General features: G+C 38.1%; 1 protein-coding gene across 1 annotated transcript in view; it reads left to right on the top strand.

Annotated features, from left to right (window-relative positions):
- The window catches only part of LOC110289830 (uncharacterized), a 153,161-nt gene that overhangs the window by 54,533 nt on the left and 76,775 nt on the right, over window positions 1-21,853 (top strand). Inside the window, exons 21-25 of the mRNA XM_085834804.1 lie at window positions 41-113; window positions 3,372-3,445; window positions 4,825-4,918; window positions 14,206-14,282; window positions 17,228-17,324. Of these exons, the coding sequence (XP_085690930.1) occupies window positions 41-113; window positions 3,372-3,445; window positions 4,825-4,918; window positions 14,206-14,282; window positions 17,228-17,324 (415 nt within the window). The remainder of the gene's footprint in view (window positions 1-40; window positions 114-3,371; window positions 3,446-4,824; window positions 4,919-14,205; window positions 14,283-17,227; window positions 17,325-21,853) is intronic.

Genomic DNA, 21,853 nt, shown 5'->3' with positions numbered 1-21,853 from the left:
AGGTTAAATTCCGTAGCTTATGCCTGAATGTCTTCTACAGAAGATCGATGTGAGTCATTTACCTGGGACGGCAAATCAAAGGAGAAAAACTATTACAAGTGGAGAAATGAAAGGTATGAGCTATGTTTATGAGATGTCCACAGATAGCATAGTTATTTAAATCAGGAGGAGCAACATTTGAAAGGAGAAATACAATTATGTTTTATATATTAACTTAAAGTTGAAGTAAAATGGTAATAAGATTGATTTCCAAAAGTTTCTGCACACACTAGCTGAATGTGTAAGTAAAACAGCTGAATTGTTCAATAAATTACAAGGCATTGTAAGATCTAAGGGGTATTTAATCAAAATGCAATGCAGAGGAGGCAAGCTACCAATGAGGACAGAGTTATGGATGGAGAACAGGAATTACAGGAAGCACAGGAGTCCAGGGAAGGAGTGTGTGTAGTGAGAAGGTGATATGTAGCCACATACCCAAGAATATTTGGGTCACAAATTTGATTATGATAAGGTTTTTTTTTGCAGGGGGACAAAGAGTTGGGTAGCCAGTGAAGAGAGTAGACCTGGAAAAATATAAGAGAAGAGAAATGAATATGATCAAAATACAATATGTGAGATGATCAAATAATTACTTTTTTAAAATAATGAATCTAAATCATATCCCCTGGGATCATTGATTACCACCTCTTGGTACTTTCTGAAAAAGCTCTTATTCTCTGGAAAATTGGGCTATGATGGAGAAAGTGAATCAATAGAGCCAGATGTTCTTTTTTGTTTGTTTGTTTTTACCCTCATTTTTTCTTTTCCTCTCAGGGATCATGATATGCTGGCCATATTCAGTAGCTTTAAGACTCCAGATTTATCCTTGGATAAAATAAGCTACTAGTCTATCAACCATACTGTCAGTAGTTATCAAAGTTATACAATGTCTTACTGCTTAGTACTTTGATAGGCATGACAAGGATAAATATTGATTTGTTTCTAGCTAGTTTGAAGGGAACATAAACGTTGTAAAGAGATAGATAATAACAAATGATAAAAATGTAGGCACCTATTGGAACCAGCATACTAATACTCTATGTTATCAAATAGATCTACATTTATGATTGTATGATATGCATGCACTTCTAAATAGAGATGAATGCTGCGGTGTGTGTGTGTGTGTGTGTGTGTGTGTATGTGTGTGTGTGTGTGTGTGTGTGTGTGTGAGTGTAAATAAATGAATAAAATAAGACTATAATTGTAGTGATAAATTGCTGAAAATGAATTGCTCTCTACATAAAAAGAGGGAGATGTCAGTTAAATTTAGAATTCTTGGTGAAGAAGCCTAAGTGTCTTTCAGAAAGATTCTCTGCAATTATATTTAATCTCAAAGCTCACTCACTAGCTGCAGCCTTTGGGGAGCAGAATGGAATGCTAGTTTTCAGGAGTCAGATCATTTCAATTCTCCCTATAATTCTTAAATATCAAATTTATCATAGAGTCAAAAGGATTGTAAGAGTGAAATCACACCCCTCTTCACCACTCAGCATGTCCAGCGTGCTGTTTTTGCATTTTCCTAAGTGATGTTCATTAGACTTGGCCAACTCTGAAAAGATCCTACCTTTAAGCTTACCCAAGAATTATTATCTTTATTTTTCTCAATTTTAATCCTATCACAAACTAAAACAGAAAAGAAAGGCAAACAATTATCTCCACAAACCAAATGTGGGCTATTTGCCATGTTCTGACTCTTCCATTGTTACGACCCCAAATCTAAGGAAATAATTTGTTGATAACTCAAATGTCCTTCTTGGCATTGGCATAAGAACTACAAAGTGTACACAAATATTAGAAGCAAGATTTTTAAAATGTGAGTCCGTATGTTTGGCTTCCTAAGTACAGTTGTCACTGAAAATCCTTGACCTGTTCTATAACTCCCAGTGTTTTGTGACTGACATTTGCACCTTTTCCAAAGCTAATAACTAATTATCAGAAAAGTGGACATCATTGAGCATGTCCATGTTTTGTGACTCGTCTAGCCTGCAGGATTCAGGCCTGTCTTGAAGGTTCCAGGAATTTGCCAAGAGTGAATATGCATGTTCATCTCTCCTGGAAATCACAAGCCATTGGAAACCTACATTCACCGTGGCATTCAGTGTGTTTGTGATGAGTCTCAGAAAGAGGTCCATTTTCATAGATCACAAGATGAGTTCATGCCATGAACAATTTTTGGCACATTTCCTAGCTCAGGTCTGAGTCTCATATTTTCACCTCTTATCTTCAATGAGGGCATCCTCTGACACGTGTGCTTGTTCTGCTTGTGTGCTTTCCCCATGCACAGCACTGGTCTGTGTCAAGGGCAAGTGTCACAATGGGACACCTCAAACACATTACTCAAAAGTGCACTGGAGTTGTTTTAATAACCAGAATCTGGCTGGCCTCTCCACCATCATGTTTTCATCTGTACCCACTTTCCACTCACATTGCCATGCTGCTGAGGTCTGTTCCTCACCAGTACATATATTTTAAGGTAAATATAACTCACGCCCATTTCTTCTTTTGTGTTTTTATTATTCCCAGGCTTCTGTGCACCTGACCATACTATTGTGCCTCATGGCAGGCATACCAGGGGGAAATCTGTTGGTGACTTCGACAGGGTAGAATTTCCAATTCCTACCTAGCATTTATCAGTACTTCAACCAATAATTATTGAACAAGAAGAATAATGTCTTATTACACAAACATGATAAAAAATATGTTGTTCCTTCCAATCTGTTACCAAATGATATGCACATGTAGAATGATTTAATTATTTAAGCATAATAGAAACCACATTAAAGTTACAAAGGATCCCATTTTAGAGATAATCTATTTTTTAGAAATCAATTTAGACAGTTAAGACTTCACACAACTGATTGGATTTAAAAAGTAGAAACAAGAATGTTAAGTAAGTAGACAAAACATTTTTGATACGTTTGCATCTTTCTCTATATAATACATAAAAATAGTAATATTTCTAATATGAAGTTGAGAATGATGTACACTGTGAATTTGAACACTTAATGGTATTTTCCAGTTTTGTGTCTAGAGTTCAAGTTGCCCGGTTCATTTGTGGGTAAATGTTTGAAATTACTGAGTTCTCTTTATTTCACAGTGTCTAATGTCTGACCAAGTGGTGTATTTACATTTGCATGAGCATGTGTGCCTCACAATATATTAAACATTCAACTAAATAGTAAGATCCCTTTAAATGGTCGCTTGGGAAGAAATGAAAATTTAGAATCATTATAACTATGTTCAAACGTTCAACTTATTCCTTTGTGATACCCTCGTTTTATTTATTACTATTATATTATAGTTAATGCTAACTAAATGTTTTCATCTGTCAGAAGAATCAAGAAATGAAGAAAGGGCAGTGGAAGAGCTCAAAAGACATGGGAGCCATCAAAGTCTCCAGTCATGGGTATGTCAATATTACATTGATGAGTCTCATTCAATATTGCTTTGCTTTGTGTTAAGAACATAAAAAGGACAGATACAATTACATACCAAACTATCAGAACAATCAGTCACAACTATGCTCTTTATTTAAAATATATTTTACCATCTTATTATTTTAAAAACATTCTTGGGGTACTTATGTATTCAACTTGAAATCTGGTCTTAATTTTGTTGTTCACTATTCCTGTGAAAATCATTTGAAACTTCATGTGCTAGCTCCATAAAATAATGACTTGTTAAACTTAAAACAACCTCAGGAGCAAGCAAATCAGCACATCTCCTAAAACGCCCTAGTTGTCCCATATCCGGCAGTCTCTTCATGTCAGTATCTATGATTGAAATGAGTTAATACTTCCAAGTACCTTTTGCATCAGTTCTCCTTGTAAGAGATCATTTCTAGTCTACCTTTTAGAAATACCTTTCTTTTCTTTGGTAATGGAGTTTGGCATTCCAATGCATCTTCTTTATTGACAATTGACACATTGCTTCTGTTTGATTCCATCTGTTTATTGTTACTACTGCTGCATAATTTTATTGGCTGCATGTAAGAAAGCTCCAACAGATGCCTCTAAGCACATAAGGCCTTTCAGGTTTTGCACAGTAAGTATTAAACATTTGATGAACTTATTGGCTTATACTTGTTAAGAAAAGACTAGACTGTGACACCACACAACACCAGTGTTCCCATTGTGTGTGACCCTTTGTCATCAGTTCCTCAGTCTATAACATGGGAGTAAAATTGGAATCAGAGGTGCAAAGAAGAGCTTTATGTTATTATATTTTAATTATTATTATCATTATTCTATGACAACACTGATAGAAACAGTACTTGACCTTGAGCAAATAAATGAAACACGCAGACTTTTTGCATTTTCACAATAAAAACACTTGGTACCTGTAATTACTTGTGTTGGTTGTGGAATCTTCAGGAAACTAAAAGCATTTGTTTTGTATTGCTTCATTCCAGAGGGAAGTTTCAGGCATTGTGGTGGTGATCTTACTATCAAAAAGCTACAAATAACACTTGGAATTTATATTTATAGGTTAAAGATATTAGTTATGCATTTGTTATAATCTCTCATATCAAGTTAACAAATTATCCTAATTTATCTTTGCTCATTGACACATACTTGATAGCTATTCCGATTCCTAGAAAATGTTTCAGATTTTCTTCTGTGTGTATTGCTCCCCCTGAGAGGAATGAGAGGCTTTCAGTCTGAATGGCATGGTTTCCCATACACGTTGCCCTTAATTTCAGTTAAATTGCTTTTGGAAAGAGGCATTCAGATACTCTCTATAAGAAAAGTATTTTGCAGCTCATTTTTATTTTAATTTTAACAGACTACCTCTGAGACTTTTTCACTGGATGATGTGGTTCATTTAGCCAGGACTATGGATGAAAGACCAGAAACTACCACAAATACAGAAGTTAAAGGTAACTCACATGTTTTATGTCAAGTCCTTAGGGTGAGTAGTTATATAAGTTAGGAAGGTTGGATTAGTGTACTATTCAAATACACTTCCCTATTTCTCACAAAGCAAGTTAAGCTTCAGATAAGCCATGTAGAAACAGTTCTGCCAATGTAACTGAACAAGCTGTTAAAGAAGCCGAGATACTAAATACATCACAAAGTTTCATAATGTCTGAGGAATAGCAAAGCAAAAGAAGGCAGAGAAGGGAGTGGCAGGAAAGCCATTGAGGGATAAAGAGGAATTGCGACGGCATGTGTAAAGTGTGTGCGGGTAGTGTAATTCTCCAAAGTATGAATCACGGAGTGCTAGAGATGTCAGAGGGAAAAGGTGATCTCTGCTGCTTATATTATCTATGCATCATGACAGCAGAAGCATCCCTCTTCCACTTTGAGAAGACAATGAACATTTTCCTACCCCTTCCAGAACACAAACATTTGATTTTCATAGGGCTAGTAAGAACATAGCTGCTATGTCATATAGGGAGAGCAATTGATGCCCAGCATTGGTTACTACTCAGGGTAGTATAATACCTAACCAAATGAGAAAAACAGGAGAGAGGAAAAAGAGTAAGTGTGTTTTGAGATGGTCAAGTACACCATGGAAGTCCAAAAAGACATTTGGAAATGTGTAATTTCTTCTGTGGTTTGAATGTGGTAAACATAAGGATGAGAGACAGAGTACTAATCTGAAACAGAAAACTGAGCCAATAGACTAGGCAGCCATCTCTATCAGCCACTATCTTATGGTTTGTCGTGCCATGATAAAATACTATGATCAGATACAACATGGGCATTTCTGGTAACTCACACCAATCACATAGTGGTTAGTGCTCTGTGCCATGGCTGAAGCAAACGCAGGCTAAAAGGCAACTTGGAGAGAAAAGAGACCATTTTATCTCTGAGGTAACAGTCCACCACTGAGGGACTGCCGAGCGCGACCTCAAGCAGAACAGGAACCTGAAGGCAGGAATGGAGGCAGTGAGAAATGCTGCTTACTGGCTTACTCAGCCTGCTTTCCTATACACTCCACAAGTACATGCCCAGAGGTGGCACTTCCCACAGTGGGCTGGGCTCTACCACATCAATCATTAATCAAGACAATAGCCCACAGAAATGTCAATTATATGGAGGCTCTTTCTTAATTAACACTCTCTCTTCCTAAATATGTCTAGCTTTGCATCAAGTTGGCAGAACCTAGCCAGCAAAGCCACTGACTCTTACCTTTGATAGATAACTGCTGAAGACCATGACAGACCTGGAACTGAGATTGAGCAACTCCAAGATTCTGAATTTGTCCATGAGTTATCCAAAGGTTCTGGCCAATCAAACATTGTTTGAAGAGTAGTTATCAAGTGAGCTTTTAAAAGATCTGTTAGATAATTGTTTGAAGCTTACAAGAACCTAGAGAAAAATAAATATTGTTTTGGTTCTGTTCATGCTTTTGAGACACAGCAAAGTTCAAATGAGATGAAAAATAAAAAGGTTTAGTTTCTTATTGCAAGAAGAAAAGTCTCTACAATATTCACTACTCCTATAATTCTAATTTTACAATTCTTAGATACTATACTAAACCTAGGGAGAATGAAATGGTCAGTATAATTTATGAAACTCATAAAATAGAAAGAATGAAGAAAATAGATTCTGAGATGGGAAAATGAATGATGGGAAAATTATAGAGTACATATTAAAATCAGAAATTGGTTTTCTCCTCTAAGCCCTCCTATTTATCACCCATTGTTGCCTTTCAAATTAATGGCCTCTTCTTTTATTTATTGTTATCCAGTGTACACATACACGCATGCACACATACATACAGCCTCAGGGTATATATGTTGGTATTTCTAAATGTATGACTCCACATTTCTCAGCTCACCTTGAAAATTCTGCACCAGTGAGTGTCTCCTATTTTGATTAATGTGTGTGTCTTTCCCAAAGCTGGCAAATAATTATTGGGAAGGTGGAAAGAATTGAACTTCTTGCGTTTTCCGATACAACCAGAAGTTGAGAGCAAGGTTGACCTAACCTTGGCAATTCAGAGCTATCCTAAACAGCACAATAATTATACAAGGCTTACAAAAGGAGGCTGTGGTTTTTATTTATCCTGATTCTTCTATTTAATTTGTCAGTGCAATTAGTCTCTGCTGTCATAGTCTGTCCTATTGCTACAGATCATATGACAGGATATAAATACTACAGCATAATATGATAGAATGTAACATAGTCAGAAAAATGTAATCATTTTCTCTTCAAAATTCAGCCTGAACCAGTGAGAAGGCTCATTGGGTGGAGAATATGCACAGAACTAACGACCCTAACTTCATTCCTGGATCCCACAAGGTTACATGAGAAAATGACTTTTTTTTTTATTAGGTATTTTCCTCAATTACATTTCCAATGCTATCCCAAAAGTCCCCCATACACTCCCCCCCAACCCCCTACCCACCCACTCCCACTTTTTGGCCCTAGGGTTCCCCTGTACTAGGGCATATAAAGTTTGCAAGTCCAATGGGCCTCTCTTTCCAGTGATGGCCGACTGGGCCATCTTTTGATACATATGCAGCTAGAGTCAAGAGCTCCGGGGTACTGGTTAGTGGATAATTTTGTTCTACCTATAGGGTTGCAGATCCCTTTAGCTCCTTGGGTATTTTCTCTAGCTCCTCCATTGGGGGCCCTGTGATCCATCCAATAGCTAACTGTGAGCATCCACTTATGTGTTTGCTAGGCCCCGGCATAGTCTCACTAGAGACAGCTATATCAGGGTCCTTTCAGCACAATCTTGCTAGTGTATGCAAAAGTGTCAGCGTTTGGAGGCTGATTATGGGATGGATCCCTAGATATGGCAGTCTCTAGGTGGTGATCCTTTTGTCTCAGCTCCAAACTTTGTCTCTATAACTCCTATCATGGGTGTTTTGTTCCGAATTCTAAGAAGGGGCAAAGTGTCCACACTTTGGTCTTCATTCTTCTTGAGTTTCATGTGTTTTGCAAATTGTAACTTATATCTTAGGTATTCTAAGTTTCTGGGCTAATATCCAATTATCAGTGAGTACATATCATTTGAGTTCTTTTGTGATTGGGTTAACTCACTCGGAATAATGCCCTCCAGGTCCAACCATTTGCCTAGGAATTTCATAAATTCATTCTTTTTAATAGCTGAGTAGTACTCCATTGTGTAAATGTACCAAATTTTTTGTATCCATTCCTCTGTTGAGGGGCATCTGGGTTCTTTCCAGCTCCTGGCAATTATAAATAAGGCTGCTATGAACATAGTGGAGCATGTTTCTTTCTTACTAGTTGGGACATCTTCTGGATATATGCCCAGGAGAGGTATTGCGGGATCCTCCGGTAGTACCATGTCCAATTTTCTGAGAAACCGCCAGACTGATTTCCAGAGAGGTTGTACAAGCTTGCAATCCCACCAACAATGGAGGAGTGTTCCTCTTTCTCTACATCCTTGCCAGCATCTGCTGTCACCTGAATTTTTGGTCTTAGCCATTCTGACTGGTGTGAGATGGAATCTTAGGATTGTTGTGATTTGCATTTGCCTGATGATTAAGGATGTTGAACATTTTTTCAGGTGCTTCTCAGCCATTCAGTATTCCTCAGGTGAGAATTCTTTGTTTAGCTCTGAGCCCCATTTTTTAATGGGGTTATTTGATTTTCTGGAGTCCACCTTCTTGAGTTCTTTATATATATTGGATATTTGTCCTCTATCTGATTTAGGATAGGTAAAGATCCTTTCCCAATCTGTTGGTGGCCTTTTTGCCTTATTGACGGTGTCTTTTGCCTTACAGAAGCTTTGCAGTTTAATGAGGTCCCATTTGTCAATTCTCAATCTTACAGCATAAGCCATTGCTGTTCTATTCAGAAATTTGTGCCCTGTACCCATATCTTCGAGTATTTCCCCCACTTTCTCCTCTATAAGTTTCAGTGTCTCTGGTTTTATGTGGAGCTCCTTAATCCACTTAGATTTGACCTTAGTACAAGGAGATAGGAATGGATCAATTCGCATTCTTCTACATGTTAACCACCAGTTGTGCCAACACCATTTTTTGAAAATGCTGTCTTTTTTCCACTGGATAGTTTTTGCTCCCTTGTCAAAGATCAAGTGACTATAGGTGTGTGGGTTCATCTCTGGGTCTTCAATTCTATTCCATTGGTCTACCTTTCTGTCGTTACACCAGTACCATGCCGTTTTTATCCGAATTGCTCGGTAGTAAAGCTTTAGGTCAGGCATGGTGATTCCACCAGAGGTTCTTTTATTCTTGAGAACACTTTTTGCTATCCTAGGTTTTTTGTTATTCCAGATGAATTTGCAGATTGTTTTTTCTAATTCGTTGAAGAATTCAGTTGGAATTTTGATGGGGATTGCATTGAATCTGTAGATTGTTTTTGGCAAGATAGCCATTTTTACAATGTTGATCCTGCCAATCCATGAGCATGGGAGATCTTTCCATCTTCTGAGATCTTCTTCAATTTCTTTCTTCAGAGACTTGAAGTTCTTATCATACAGATCTTTCACTTCCTCAGTTAGAGTCACGCCAAGGTATTTTATAGTATTTGTGACTCTTGAGAAGGGTGTTGTTTCCCTAATTTCTTTCTCAGCCTGTTTATCCTTTGTGTAGAGAAAGGCCATTGACTTGTTTGAGTTAATTTTATATCCAGCTTCTTCATTGGAGCTGTTTATCAGGTTTAGGATTTCTCTGGTGGAATTTTTAGGGTCACTTATATATACTATCATATCATCTGCAAAAAGTGATATTTTGACCTCTTCTTTTCCAATTTCTATCCCCTTGATCTCCTTTTGTTGTCGAATTGCTCTAGCTAGGACTTCAAGTACAATGTTGAATAGGTATGGAGAAAGTGGACAGCCTTGTCTAGTCCCTGATTTTAGTGGGATTACTTCCAGCTTCTCACCATTTACTTTGATGTTGGCTACTGGTTTGCTATAGATTGCTTTTATCATGTTTAGGTATGGGCCTTGAATTCCTGATCTTTCCAAGACTTTTATCATGAATGGGTGTTGGATTTTTTCAAATGCTTTCTCAGCATCTAACGAGATGATCATGTGGATTTTGTCTTTGAGTTTGTTTATATAATGGGTTACGTTGATGGATTTCCGTATATTAAACTTAAACCATCCCTGCATCCCTGGAATAAAACCTACTTGGTCAGGATGGATGATTGTTTTGATGTGTTCTTGGATTCAGTTAGCTAGATTTTTTATTGAATATTTTTGCATCGATATTCATAAGGGAAATTGGTCTAAAGTTCTCTATTTTTGTTGGATCTTCCTGTGGTTTAGGTATCAGAGTAATTGTGGCTTCATAGAATGAGTTGGGTAGAGTACCTTCTACTTCTATTTTGTGGAATAGTTTGTGCAGGACTGGAATTAGATCTTCTTTGAAGGTCTGATAGAACTCTGCCCTAAACCCATCTGGTCCTGGGCTTTTTTTGGTTGGGAGACCATTAATGACTGCTAATATTTCTTTAGGGAATATGGGACTCTTTAGCCGTTAACTTGATCCTGGTTTAACTTTGGTACGTGGTATCTCTCTAGAAATTTGTCCATTTCTTCCAGGTTTTCCAGTTTTGTTGAGTACAGCCTTTTGTAGAAGGATCTGATGGTGTTTTGGATTTATTCAGGATCTGTTGTTGTGTCTCCCTTTTCATTTCTGATTTTGTTAATTAGGATGCTGTCCCTGTGCGCTCTAGTGAGTCTGGCTAAGGGTTTATCTACCTTGTTGATTTCTTCAAAGAACCAGCTCCTCCTTTGGTTGATTCTTTGAATAGTTCTTCTTGTTTCCACTTGGTTGATTGCGCCCCTGAGTTTGATTATTTCCTGCCGTCTACTCCTCTTGGGTGAATTTGCTTCCTTTTTTTCTAGAGCTTTTAGGTTTGTTGTTAAGCTGCTAGTGTGTGCTCTCTCTAGTTTCTTTTTGGAGGCACTCAGGGCTATGAGTTGCCCTCTTAGAAATGCTTTCATAGTGTCCCATAAGTTTGGGTATGTTGTGGCTTCATTTTCATTAAACTCTAAAAAGTCTTTAATTTCTTTCTTTATTCCTTCTTTGACCAAGGTATCATTGACAAGAGTGTTGTTCATTTTCCACGTGAATGTTGGCTTTCCATTATTTATGTTGTTATTGAAGATCAGCCTTATTCCGTGGTGGTCTGCTAGGATGCATGGGACAATTTCAATATTTTTGTATCTGTTGAGGCCTGTTTTGTGACCAATTATATCGTCAATTTTGGAGAAGGTACCATGAAGTGCTGAGAAGAAGGTATATCCTTTTGTTTTAGGATAAAATGTTCTGTAGATATCTGTTAAGTCCATTTGTTTCATAACTTCTGTTAGTTTCACTATGTCCCTGTTTAGTTTCTGTTTCCACGATCTGTCCATTGGTGAAAGTGGTGTGTTGAAGTCTCCCACTATTATTGTGTGAGGTTCAATATGTGCTTTGAGCTTTACTAAAGTTTCTTTAATGAATGTGGCTGCCCTTGCATTTGGAGCATAGATATTCAGAATTGAGAGTTCCTGTTCGAGGATTTTACCTTTGATGAGTATGAAGTGTCCCTCCCTGTCTTTTTTGATAACTTTGGGTTGGAAGTCAATTTTATTCGATATTAGAATGGCTACTCCAGCTTGTTTCTTCAGACCATTTGCTTGGAAAATTGTTTTCCAGCCTTTCAATCTGAGGTAATGTCTGTCTTTTTCCCTGAGATGGGTTTCCTGTAAGCAACAGAATGTTGGGTCCTGTTTATGTAGCCAGTCTGTTAGTCTATGTCTTTTTATTGGGGAATTGAGTCCATTGATCTTAAGAGATATTAAGGAAAAGTAATTGTTGCTTTCTATTATTTTTGTTTTTAGAGTTGGCATTCTGTTTTTGTGGCTGTCTTTTTTTGGTTTGTTGAGGGATTACTTTCTTGCTTTTTCTAGGGCGTGGTTTCCGTCCTTATATTTTTTTTTCTGTTATTATCCTTTCAAGGGCTGGAATAGTGGAAAGATAATGTGTGAATTTGGTTTTGTCGTGGAATACTTTGGTTTCTCCATCTATGGTAATTGAGAGTTTGGCTGGGTATAGTAGCCTGGGCTGGTATTTGTGTTCTCTTAGGCTCTGTATAACATCTGTCCAGGATCTTCTGGCTTTCATAGTCTCTTGTGAAAAGTCTGGTGTAATTCTGATAGGCCTGCCTTTATATGTTACTTGACCTTTTTCCCTTACTGCTTTTAATATTCTATCTTTATTTAGTGCATTTGTTGTTCTGATTATTATGTGTTGGGAGGAATTTCTTTTCTGGTCCAGTCTATTTGGAATTCTGTAGGCTTCTTGTATGTTCATGGGCATCTCTTTCTTTAAGTTTGGAAAGTTTTCTTCTATAATTTTGTTGAAGATATTTGCTGGCCTTTTAAATTGAAAATCTTCCTTCTCATCTATTCCTATTATCGGTAGGTTTGGTCTTATCATTGTGTCCTGGATTTCCTGGATGTTTTGAGTTAGGATCTTTTTGCATTTTGTATTTTCTTTGATTGTTGTGCCAATGATCTCTATGGAATCTTCTGCATCTGAGATTCTCTCTTCCATCTCTTGTATTCTGTTGCTGATGCTCGAATCTATGGTTCCAGATTTCTTTCCTAGGGTTTCTATCTCCAGTGTTGCCTCACTTTGGGTTTTATTCATAGTGTCTACTTCCCTTTTTAGGTCTTGGATGGTTTTATTCAATTCCATCACCTGTTTGGTCATGTTTTCTTGCAATACTTTAAGGGATTTTTGTGCTTCCTCTTTAAGGTCTTCTACCTGTTTAGCAGTGTTCTCCTGTATTTCTTTAAGTGAGTTATTAAAGTCCTTCTTGATGTCCTCTACCATCATTATGAGATATGCTTTTAAATCCGGGTCTAGTTTTTTTGGGTGTGTTGGGGTGCCCAGGACTGGGTGGGGTGGGAGTGCTGCATTCTGATGATGGTGAGTGGTCTTGGTTTCTGTTAGTAAGATCCTTAGGTTTGCCTTTCACCATCTGGTAATCTCTGGAGTTAGTTGTTGTAGTTGTCTCTGGTTAGATCTTGTTCCTCAGGTGTTTATGTTAGCCTTTATCAGCAGACCGGGGAGACTAGCTCTCTCCTGAATTTCAGTGTTCAGAGTACTCTCTGCAGGTAGGCTCTCCTCTTTTAGGGAAGGTGCCCAGATATCTGGTGTTCCAGCCTGCCTCCTGGCAGAAGTTGTGATCCACTCACAGAGGTCTTAAGATCCCATGGAGGGTCCTGTGTATACCTTAAGGATATCCGAAGACTCCATGCCCAAGGTACCCCTGTGCTGGTGTGGACGGGACGAGAATTGTGCCCCTGATCAGGCCGGGTTTTCTGCTTCCCTAATTAATGCAGTCTCAGGAAAAGGTAAGACATATAATTTATATGGAGCCCTGGGAAGGAATAGCCAAGTAAATCAGGGGGATGAGTATATTCTATCAAACAAAGATTTTACCAATGTGTCATGTAGAAGTTAAGTGCTAATGGGATTGATGTCTGACTCAGTTTCTGTGAAAGTTGAAACTGAGTGTGGCATTAAAGCTGCTGAATTGCTCAATAGATTATAGGGTATTGTAATATCTGAGGGGTAGTGAGGCATAATAAAGTACAGAATGACAGAAATGGATGATTAAAAATGTTGCTGAGCACAGGAATATAAAGAAATCATAAAAGGTTTGAATAGAGGAAAATGATGGAATTCTTTAGAAAGTGAAATGCAGAGTCCTGGAAAGATGGAAGAGATACAATGCTTGCATGTGTAAGCTTGTCAAGTCAGCAAAACACTGATTTGCATTCATCCTTTCCTCTCCTTTGTTGGGAAAGCATTGAACATGGTAGCGCCTCAATATGCAAGCCTGGTTGATTTTTATATGGTAACAAGAAACCTCACTGGTGACTCCTATGTGAATAAATGTTAATGTGCAATCATGGTTTGCTTCTTAAGATAGTATTTTATAGATCAGGGTTTACATAGTCTGAAACAAACTAGAACCTCTCCAAGTGATACTTATGGACATTCATGGACACACTTATGTTTATTACATAACTAAAACTATTCCCTATAGAATTAAATCTTCATGTAAAGTTTTAGGGCAGTTGAGTACATTCAATAGCAGTATGGAAATTTAGGTTACATTCTGATAAGTTTAAACAGCTGAATTAATATTTATGTTTTTCATTTAATCTACAATGTCATGAAAGTTGTTTTAATTAAATATGTGCATTTATAAGCAAAACCACACAGAGGAGTCCTGACACCAGCAAAAGAACAAAGAAGACAGGAGAGCATGGAAAAACTGGGAACACGGGTATGTAAATGTCAATTGCAGTCTTACTGTTGTTCTACAAATGTAGCTAAGGGAAATAAAAAGGCATGTTACATGAGACTATTATAGATATATATAATTAGTCACAATTTGGTTTATAATTTTAAAGTGTTCTAGCTCACTATGATTTTTAAAGCATTCTTAAAGACAGAACAAATTCAGAGAAAAACTTGATCTTTCCTCCTGTGACAAATGTCTTTTTGAAGATTGCTCGTGTCTTCCAAGTGCATAAATACTGTATTTTGAATGTTGGGTCTTTGGATGACTGATGTCATATAACTATATGTGATATATGAAGCACAGAATAACTGACACAATTTCCCATGATACAGTGAAACCTTAGAAATCATAACACACGGTTCAAATTTTCAGAAGGACATTGAAGGAGTTTGTGGTTATAATCAGTGACTGTGTAAGTGGAATTCTGTAAACAGAGTTAAGTGCTGTGTGTGATATTCAGCTATGCTCCAGGGACTAAGACTGTGTCTGCAATGACCATGAAACAGAATGTAGTAGACACATTGAGTAGAGAGTACAGTAGATGGTGTCTGTTCATCCCTTGGTTCTTTCATTGTGGAATAGTCTAGTGGCAGGTGATGGATGAACAGTGTCATAGTTAACTTTATGCTGGTAGGGCAGACAAAAGAATTGTAAAAGTGGCTGTTTGGCACATTTCAAATATTACATGCAAATTCTTATGCTCACCTTTTGTTTTTTAGTGAATCCCATTTCAGTTTTATTTACCTCTATATGATTCACTCATTTGTCAAATATCTTTCCATTAATTCTCTGAGAATTTGATACAATGTATTTTAGCAATTTTTCCCTCCCCTATCTCCTCCCAGAACAAGCCTCACTCACTACACATAAACTTTATAACCTTGTTTAAAACACACACACACACACACACACACAACTCAAAAATTAAAGTTGGCACTATGCATATACTGTTGGATGGATGTGGGGTCTTCCTCTAGAACATGGTTGACCTAAAGGGATCACACTCTTAAAAACAGCTTATTCTCTATCTTATAACGGTTATCAATTGTCAAAAGATTCTTAGCTGGAAGTGAGACTTTGTGTCAACCTACCCGTCCCACATCATGTTGGAATTTTTGTCTGGCTTGTAGTTGTACAAGTTTTGTGCAGGCTGTCTCAACTGTTGTAAATTCCTCTGTGTGAATACCCTCATTTTGTTCTTGCAGAGGACCCAGGCTTTGTTCCCAACACCTGCATGGTGGCACATAACCTCTGAGACTCCAGTTCCAGATGGAATATGGTGCCCTATTCTGGCCTCTGAGCTTCTTTGCTGTCCTTCACTATCTATGACTCTACAATTTTTCCATTCCCCTTTCCACAATAATCTCTGAGCCTGTCACTAAGACCCATTATTCATTCTGGAGTATTCTCCAAGTTACAAATCAGTTTCACATCTTTTTATATCAATTATTTTTGCAGAGCTGATGTTTGTATGGGGATTGTATAATCACTATCAAATATACATTTTCTTATAACTTTACTCAAATATTTTACTTTTTAAGAAGACTTTATTTGTATGTTTGTGTGTGTGTGTGTTGCCTGTTAGAACTGTGTCAAATGCATAAAGTGTCTACAGAGCCAGAGAGGGCATCATATTCCATCTGGTACTGGAGTTACAGAGGTTATGTGCCACCATGCAGGTGCTGGTAACAAAGCCTGGGTCTTCCGAAAGAGCATTCATGGCCCTAACAGCTGAATTACTTCTCGAGCACTCAAATATGTTTTCTTAACATAATGATTGTACAACTATGGTCATTAAAAAGTTCATTTGTAGCTATTAGTAAGATGATGTCCACATAGAAAATGTAAGTGCTAATTAAACCTCAAAGCCTTCTCTTGCTACCTATGCTTCTCTTCCTACAAAGCAGCATGTCAGCAAAATTCTAAGTGCTTAATACTGACTTTCAACAAATTTCAAGGAAGAATTTGTATCAATCTGTAACGTTCAAAAAAATACCCTCTATTTTCCTCCTGAAAGTGCAATGTAGAATGTACTTTTCTAAGTTTCATTCCTTGTTTCTACTTTTCATTGAATTTCTTTAAGATTATCCAGTTATTTGCCATTACACAGGTGACTGTGAACACAAAAAGCTTGGAGGTGTCTGTGGTATTCAGTTATTGCCATTGAGCACACAGCAGAGATGTGGAACTATTGTTGTGAAGCAGACCTTTTCCATCCCGTCTTCATCCGTTTTTTCCTCTATGAATAAGGGAATGGATTTGCTTCAAATTTTTATCGTGGAGATTTCATGACATTGCACTATGTTTTAATTTAAAATACTGCTTTTATTATAAGACTTAGATGGAAATGACAGTTTTCCGTTATCCTAGGAGTAAGATATACCCATGTTTTTGTTTGCTTTTGTGGCAGTAAAACTAGACTCTGATGAGTCTTCATACTTGGTAGTGGAATGCCTCCTCACTGTTTGTATTTATTTGTGAGTGTCTTTGTTGAAGACCGGAGATTCATACATTTGCTGTAGTGATCTCCATTTGATAAACTACAAATGTTCTTTGGATTAATTTTTATAGGTGAATTTTTGTGTGCGTTGGCTTATTATTTTCAACTATTAACATAAATTATCTGATGTTTTAAAGATAATTTCTTAATTTTTTTTCCTTAATATATCCTTGACACCTACTATTCTATGAAAAAAATGTTCCTGCTGGTCTTCAAAGTTTGATTTCCCTAGTTCACATTTTATATTGGGCATGTGAAGACCAAGCATAGATTTGATAATCGATATTAGTTCTCTATTCAAATGATGAAGAGTCCAGTAAGTGCTTCCTTTAACAAACATCTAGCCTCATTACTTTGATAATAAGAAATTCTGACCTCATAAAAGGAATAGATTTTGTGGAACTTACTTTCAAAATTATTTTTCCAGGCTACTTCTGAATGTCTTCCACAGAGAAACAACGTAGATCACTTAGCTACAAGTGAACATCAGGGAAAAGAAAATATGACAAATGATGAAAAAGAAGGTACGTTCTAACATTGAATTATACCCTTTGGAAGAATGTTTATTTACAGCAGGAGGCCTTTAAATATATTCTTGTGGGCAAATATGCTTAACTATTTTTATATCATAACTTAAAGCAAAATTGTGGTAGTAAGAATCAAAACTAATTCAGTTACCTGATCAATCGAGTGTGCTTCTGAAGAGTTGAATTGTTAAATAAATCATTCAGTGATGTAATATCTGCAGAGTACTAGGCATAGTGAGGTGCAGAGAAGATATGGGAATGAATGGTTAGAATGTTATTGAGAGTACAGTGAATATTGGACACCGGGGAATTAGGACACTGTGGTTTAAGCATGCATTATCCTTCATAAGGAAGGTTTTTTTAAAGTTAAGTATTTTCTTCATTTACATTTCCAATGCTATCCCAAAAGTCCACCATACCCCCACACACACAGTCTCCTACCCACCGACTCCCACTCCTTGGCCCTGGCGTTCCCCCATACTGAGGCATATAAAGTTTGCAAGACCAAGGGGCCTCTCTTTCCAATGATGTCTGACTAGGCCATCTTCTGATACATAAGCAGCTAGAAACATGAGCTCTGAGGGGTACTGGTTTCTTGCGCGCGTCTGACTCGACCAGCAAGAACGACGCTGCAACAGGATCCTTCTGCACTCGTTTATTGGGAGAGCTTGATTGTAGAGGCAAAAAGACCCTGAGCCTAGCCCTGGTGCTGCTTTATATAGGCCTAGGAGAGGCGTGTCTCACACCCAGATTGTGTTGTGCTTGGTTGATGCTTACCACCTCATTTGCATTTCTACATCTGATTGGTTACTTTCTCTCTCATCTGATTGGTCAACTTCTCTCTCTTCTGATTGGTCAACTTCTCTCTCATCTGATTGGTCAACTTCTCTCTCATCTGAGAGGTCAATTTTGGTTAATTCTCAAAACCTCATCTTGGCAAAAAAACTGTCCTGCCTATGTATGCGTGGTGGCCAGCAGAAGCCTGTGCCACTCTGCAACGGCACATGTGGCTTCCCACATCTCCCCCTTTTTGTTTTAATAAAATGAGGCTGGACTAGGCCTGTGCAATTATGTCCATCCGCTGTGGCTCCTGTTTTAGGTCGTTCCTCCAATGTCACAGTCTTTTCCCCTCGTAGGGTAACCCTATTGCCACCGGGCCCCGTGTCTTAGGTTGGCCTGTGCATGAGGAAAGTTGCCCGTCTCTGGATACCCCAGTGCTGTGTGACAGTAACTGCTAAATGACCTAGGGCGAACTCTGCAAAAGAGGCCAGCCAAAAAATGAATTAGTGGGGAAATCATGATCACTTTGTCGTATGCATCAATGTGCAAGGGCTGATCAATGATTGTTGAGTCTCTCTCATGCACAAGAGCAGAGAACTCAGAGGCCGACTAATTCTTGAGCATAGATAACCAAACTTTAGGGGAGGCGCCGTTTTCAATAGCCAATAGTGCCTGAGTTATAATCACCTTGTCACGTTTTTGTTGGGTTCTAAATTTGCATACCAACCAGAGCATGAATGCCAGTCAACAGCATATGGCAGCACCAAACAAAATCACTCCCACCCATTCCTTAAAGTAAGAGAAAGCAGAGGAAAGCCAAGAGGTAAAGTCTCCAAAGGTCACAGGTTCCACTCTGGTTCCATTAAGGTTCAGGATCTGTATCTGCAGCCTCTTCTGCAGCCTGTCCAGCTCCTGCGACCAGTTTCCCTTCAGATAATTCGATAGGTCTGTACTTTTAATAAAAGAATTATTAATATACCTATTGGGAGTAATGCATACATGCGGAGTGGATGCCACACAACTCATTTGAATGACATCCATCATCTGTTCCATGTTATGCTGTAAAATATCCACTCTCTGATTCACTAACATTAATCCTGAGGCGATATGAGAATCCACCCTTGGCAGAGTGAGCAATGCCTCAGACGTTTTTTCTGCTATCTGACTTATGGTATCAGCACTATTAACTTGATTGGCCATAGCAATTCCTGCGGTAACCGCTGATGCTGCAGACACTACAATGGCAGTGACAATGGCAGCTGTGATTCCAAAATCTCTCTTCTGTCTAACTAGACTCATTATTGGGAACTTCTCTGGATCTGCCTCAACAGGTACAGGGACCAAGATTGGTAGCTGTACCACTAAGGCTAAGAATTTGGTTCCATTCCAGCATTGCGTCAAAAAACAAGTGATATTTGTACAATCTAACCATTCTGTATCATTTTGAAATTCAGCCAATATAAAGAAAAATGGAGGACTAACACAAACTTCTACTAGAGAGGTAGTCATATTTCTGATAACTCTATTAGTTGTCACATTATCTAAATGAGCAGAGGTATTGGAAAGTGTGGCAGAAACATTCAGTATCTCATGAAATGTTCCAGTCAGCAGTGCAAAGGCTGACAGACTGGTACTAGCACCTGCCTCATTACTTAAAATCCATTGGTAATATGGCCAAATATTTTCTTTTCCTGTAGCATCTTCCTTATCATTCATTACAGTAAAATCTAAAGGAGGTGACAAAACAAAACCCTTTGCTATTTCTTTTCGAGGAAAAATTTTTGATTGACAAGGTGAAAAAACTATAGGAAATGTGAGGTCCGGATGACACCAGGGCACGCTGTGTTTAGCAGTAGCATTGCCAACAGGCCATCGTGATCTTTTGGGAATAGTCACCTTTCCCTTTATCATAATAGTGGTGATGTTTATAGGTGAAGTTACATTATTTCCAACATCACCTGAGCCTAATTGCGCTCCTTGGACGACTTGCGTTAAAGCATTAAGTAACACTCCAGAGCTCACTTTATTTTGGATAATGGGGTCTGCCCAATTAGAGATAATCTTTTTCTTTAAAAATATACAGGGTGTAAAAGGTCTATCCACATTATGCACAAAGCATAGTGTATAATTTAAATGAAAACTCGTACTATTATACAGCCGTGGCTCTTGAGGAGTTTGTCGTGCACAAGGTGCATCTAGAAAACATTCTGTTGCATAAAACAAAGGCAAGGTGGAAGAATTGGAATGTACCGGTAAAGGTACTGGCCATGATCTTACTATGGCCCACAAAGGTATACTTATCCCGGTCTCAATCATCAGATGCAGGAATAGCAGGATCATCTTGGGATTCATCATCTTGCTCTTTCACGGTCCTTGTCAGTCGCGTCGGGACCCAAAGTGGATTTTCTTCACCCTGTGGAAAAACACAAATAGCTCCCCGGGATCTGATTAAGATAGGATCCGGGCCATACCATTTATTATCAAGGACATTTTTCCATTTGACCATTTCATTGGGCGATTGAGGCCATTGTCCGTGCCTTTCAGCTGGTGATCTTCTAGCATCATCCAATTTTTAAAAATTAAGAGTAAATATTGTAAGGGATAGAGCCATCTTTGGCGTCATAGCCTCTATTCCCCCTTTCTGTTTTTGCAAATATTGTTTCAAAGTACGATGGGCTCTCTCAATGATGCCTTGGCCCTGTGGATTATAGGGCAGTCCAGTAATATGTTTCACTTGCATTTGTTTGCAAATTTGGCTAAATTTAGAAGTATATGCAGGACCATTATCTGTCTTTAGCACTAGGGGCTTACCCCATGCAGCCCAAGCCTCTAAGCAGTGAGATAAGACATGAACTGCTTTTTCCCCTGACAAGGGAGAGGCATGTAGGACACCAGAACTGGTATCGATGGACACATGTACATATTGTAATTTCCCAAAAGCTGGGATATGTGTGACGTCCATTTGCCAAACATCTAGGGGTCGCAATCCGCGAGGATTAACGCCCATGGAAGGTGCATTAATAAATTCTACACACCTACCACACTGTAGGACAATATCTCGAGCTTCTGTTCGTGTGAGCTTAAACTTTTGTCGTAATGTAGAAGCAGGGACATGATAAAGTTGATGAAAATTTTTTGCACTTTCTATAGAATTTTGTGATAAGAAAACCATATCTCTGGTGGCTGAATCAGCAATTGCATTACCCTTAACCATAGGTCCAGGTAATGATGTATGTGCTCTAATATGTTGAATATAAAAGGGATGCTCACGCATCAAAATACAATCTTGTATTTTCATTAAAGTTTCAGTTACTGGACTAGACTGCTTAAAATTTCCAGCAGTCTCTAACATTAGTACAGCATTAACCACATAAACAGAATCAGAGATAATATTTATGGGCATAAGAAATCTTTTAAAGACTTCTAAAACCACCAAACATTCTACCAATTGAGGGGCTCCTGGTGTAAATTGCAACCTTGCAGCCTTTTCATTAATCACATAACTTCCAATTCCTGTTTTGGATCCATCTGTATAAATATCAATGGCTCCCTTTATAGGAGTGTTAGCCGTTACCTTTGGAAATATCACTGGATGTAATAACAGAAAATGTAATAAAGGATGTTTAGGATAATGATTATCAATTAAACCAGAATAACTGCATCTAAGAATAGCCCATTCATCTATAGTCGCACACAATGTTTGCATTTGTTCAGCAGTATAGGGAACAATTATGCTATCCGGCATT

This window comes from Mus caroli, unplaced genomic scaffold (genome assembly GCF_978045245.1).
Source record: "Mus caroli unplaced genomic scaffold, Mus_caroli_1 scaffold_2, whole genome shotgun sequence".
NCBI classification, from domain to species: Eukaryota; Metazoa; Chordata; class Mammalia; order Rodentia; family Muridae; genus Mus; species Mus caroli.
The sequence above is the reverse complement of the archived record's forward strand: the minus strand, read 5'-3'. Positions and strand labels throughout refer to the sequence as shown.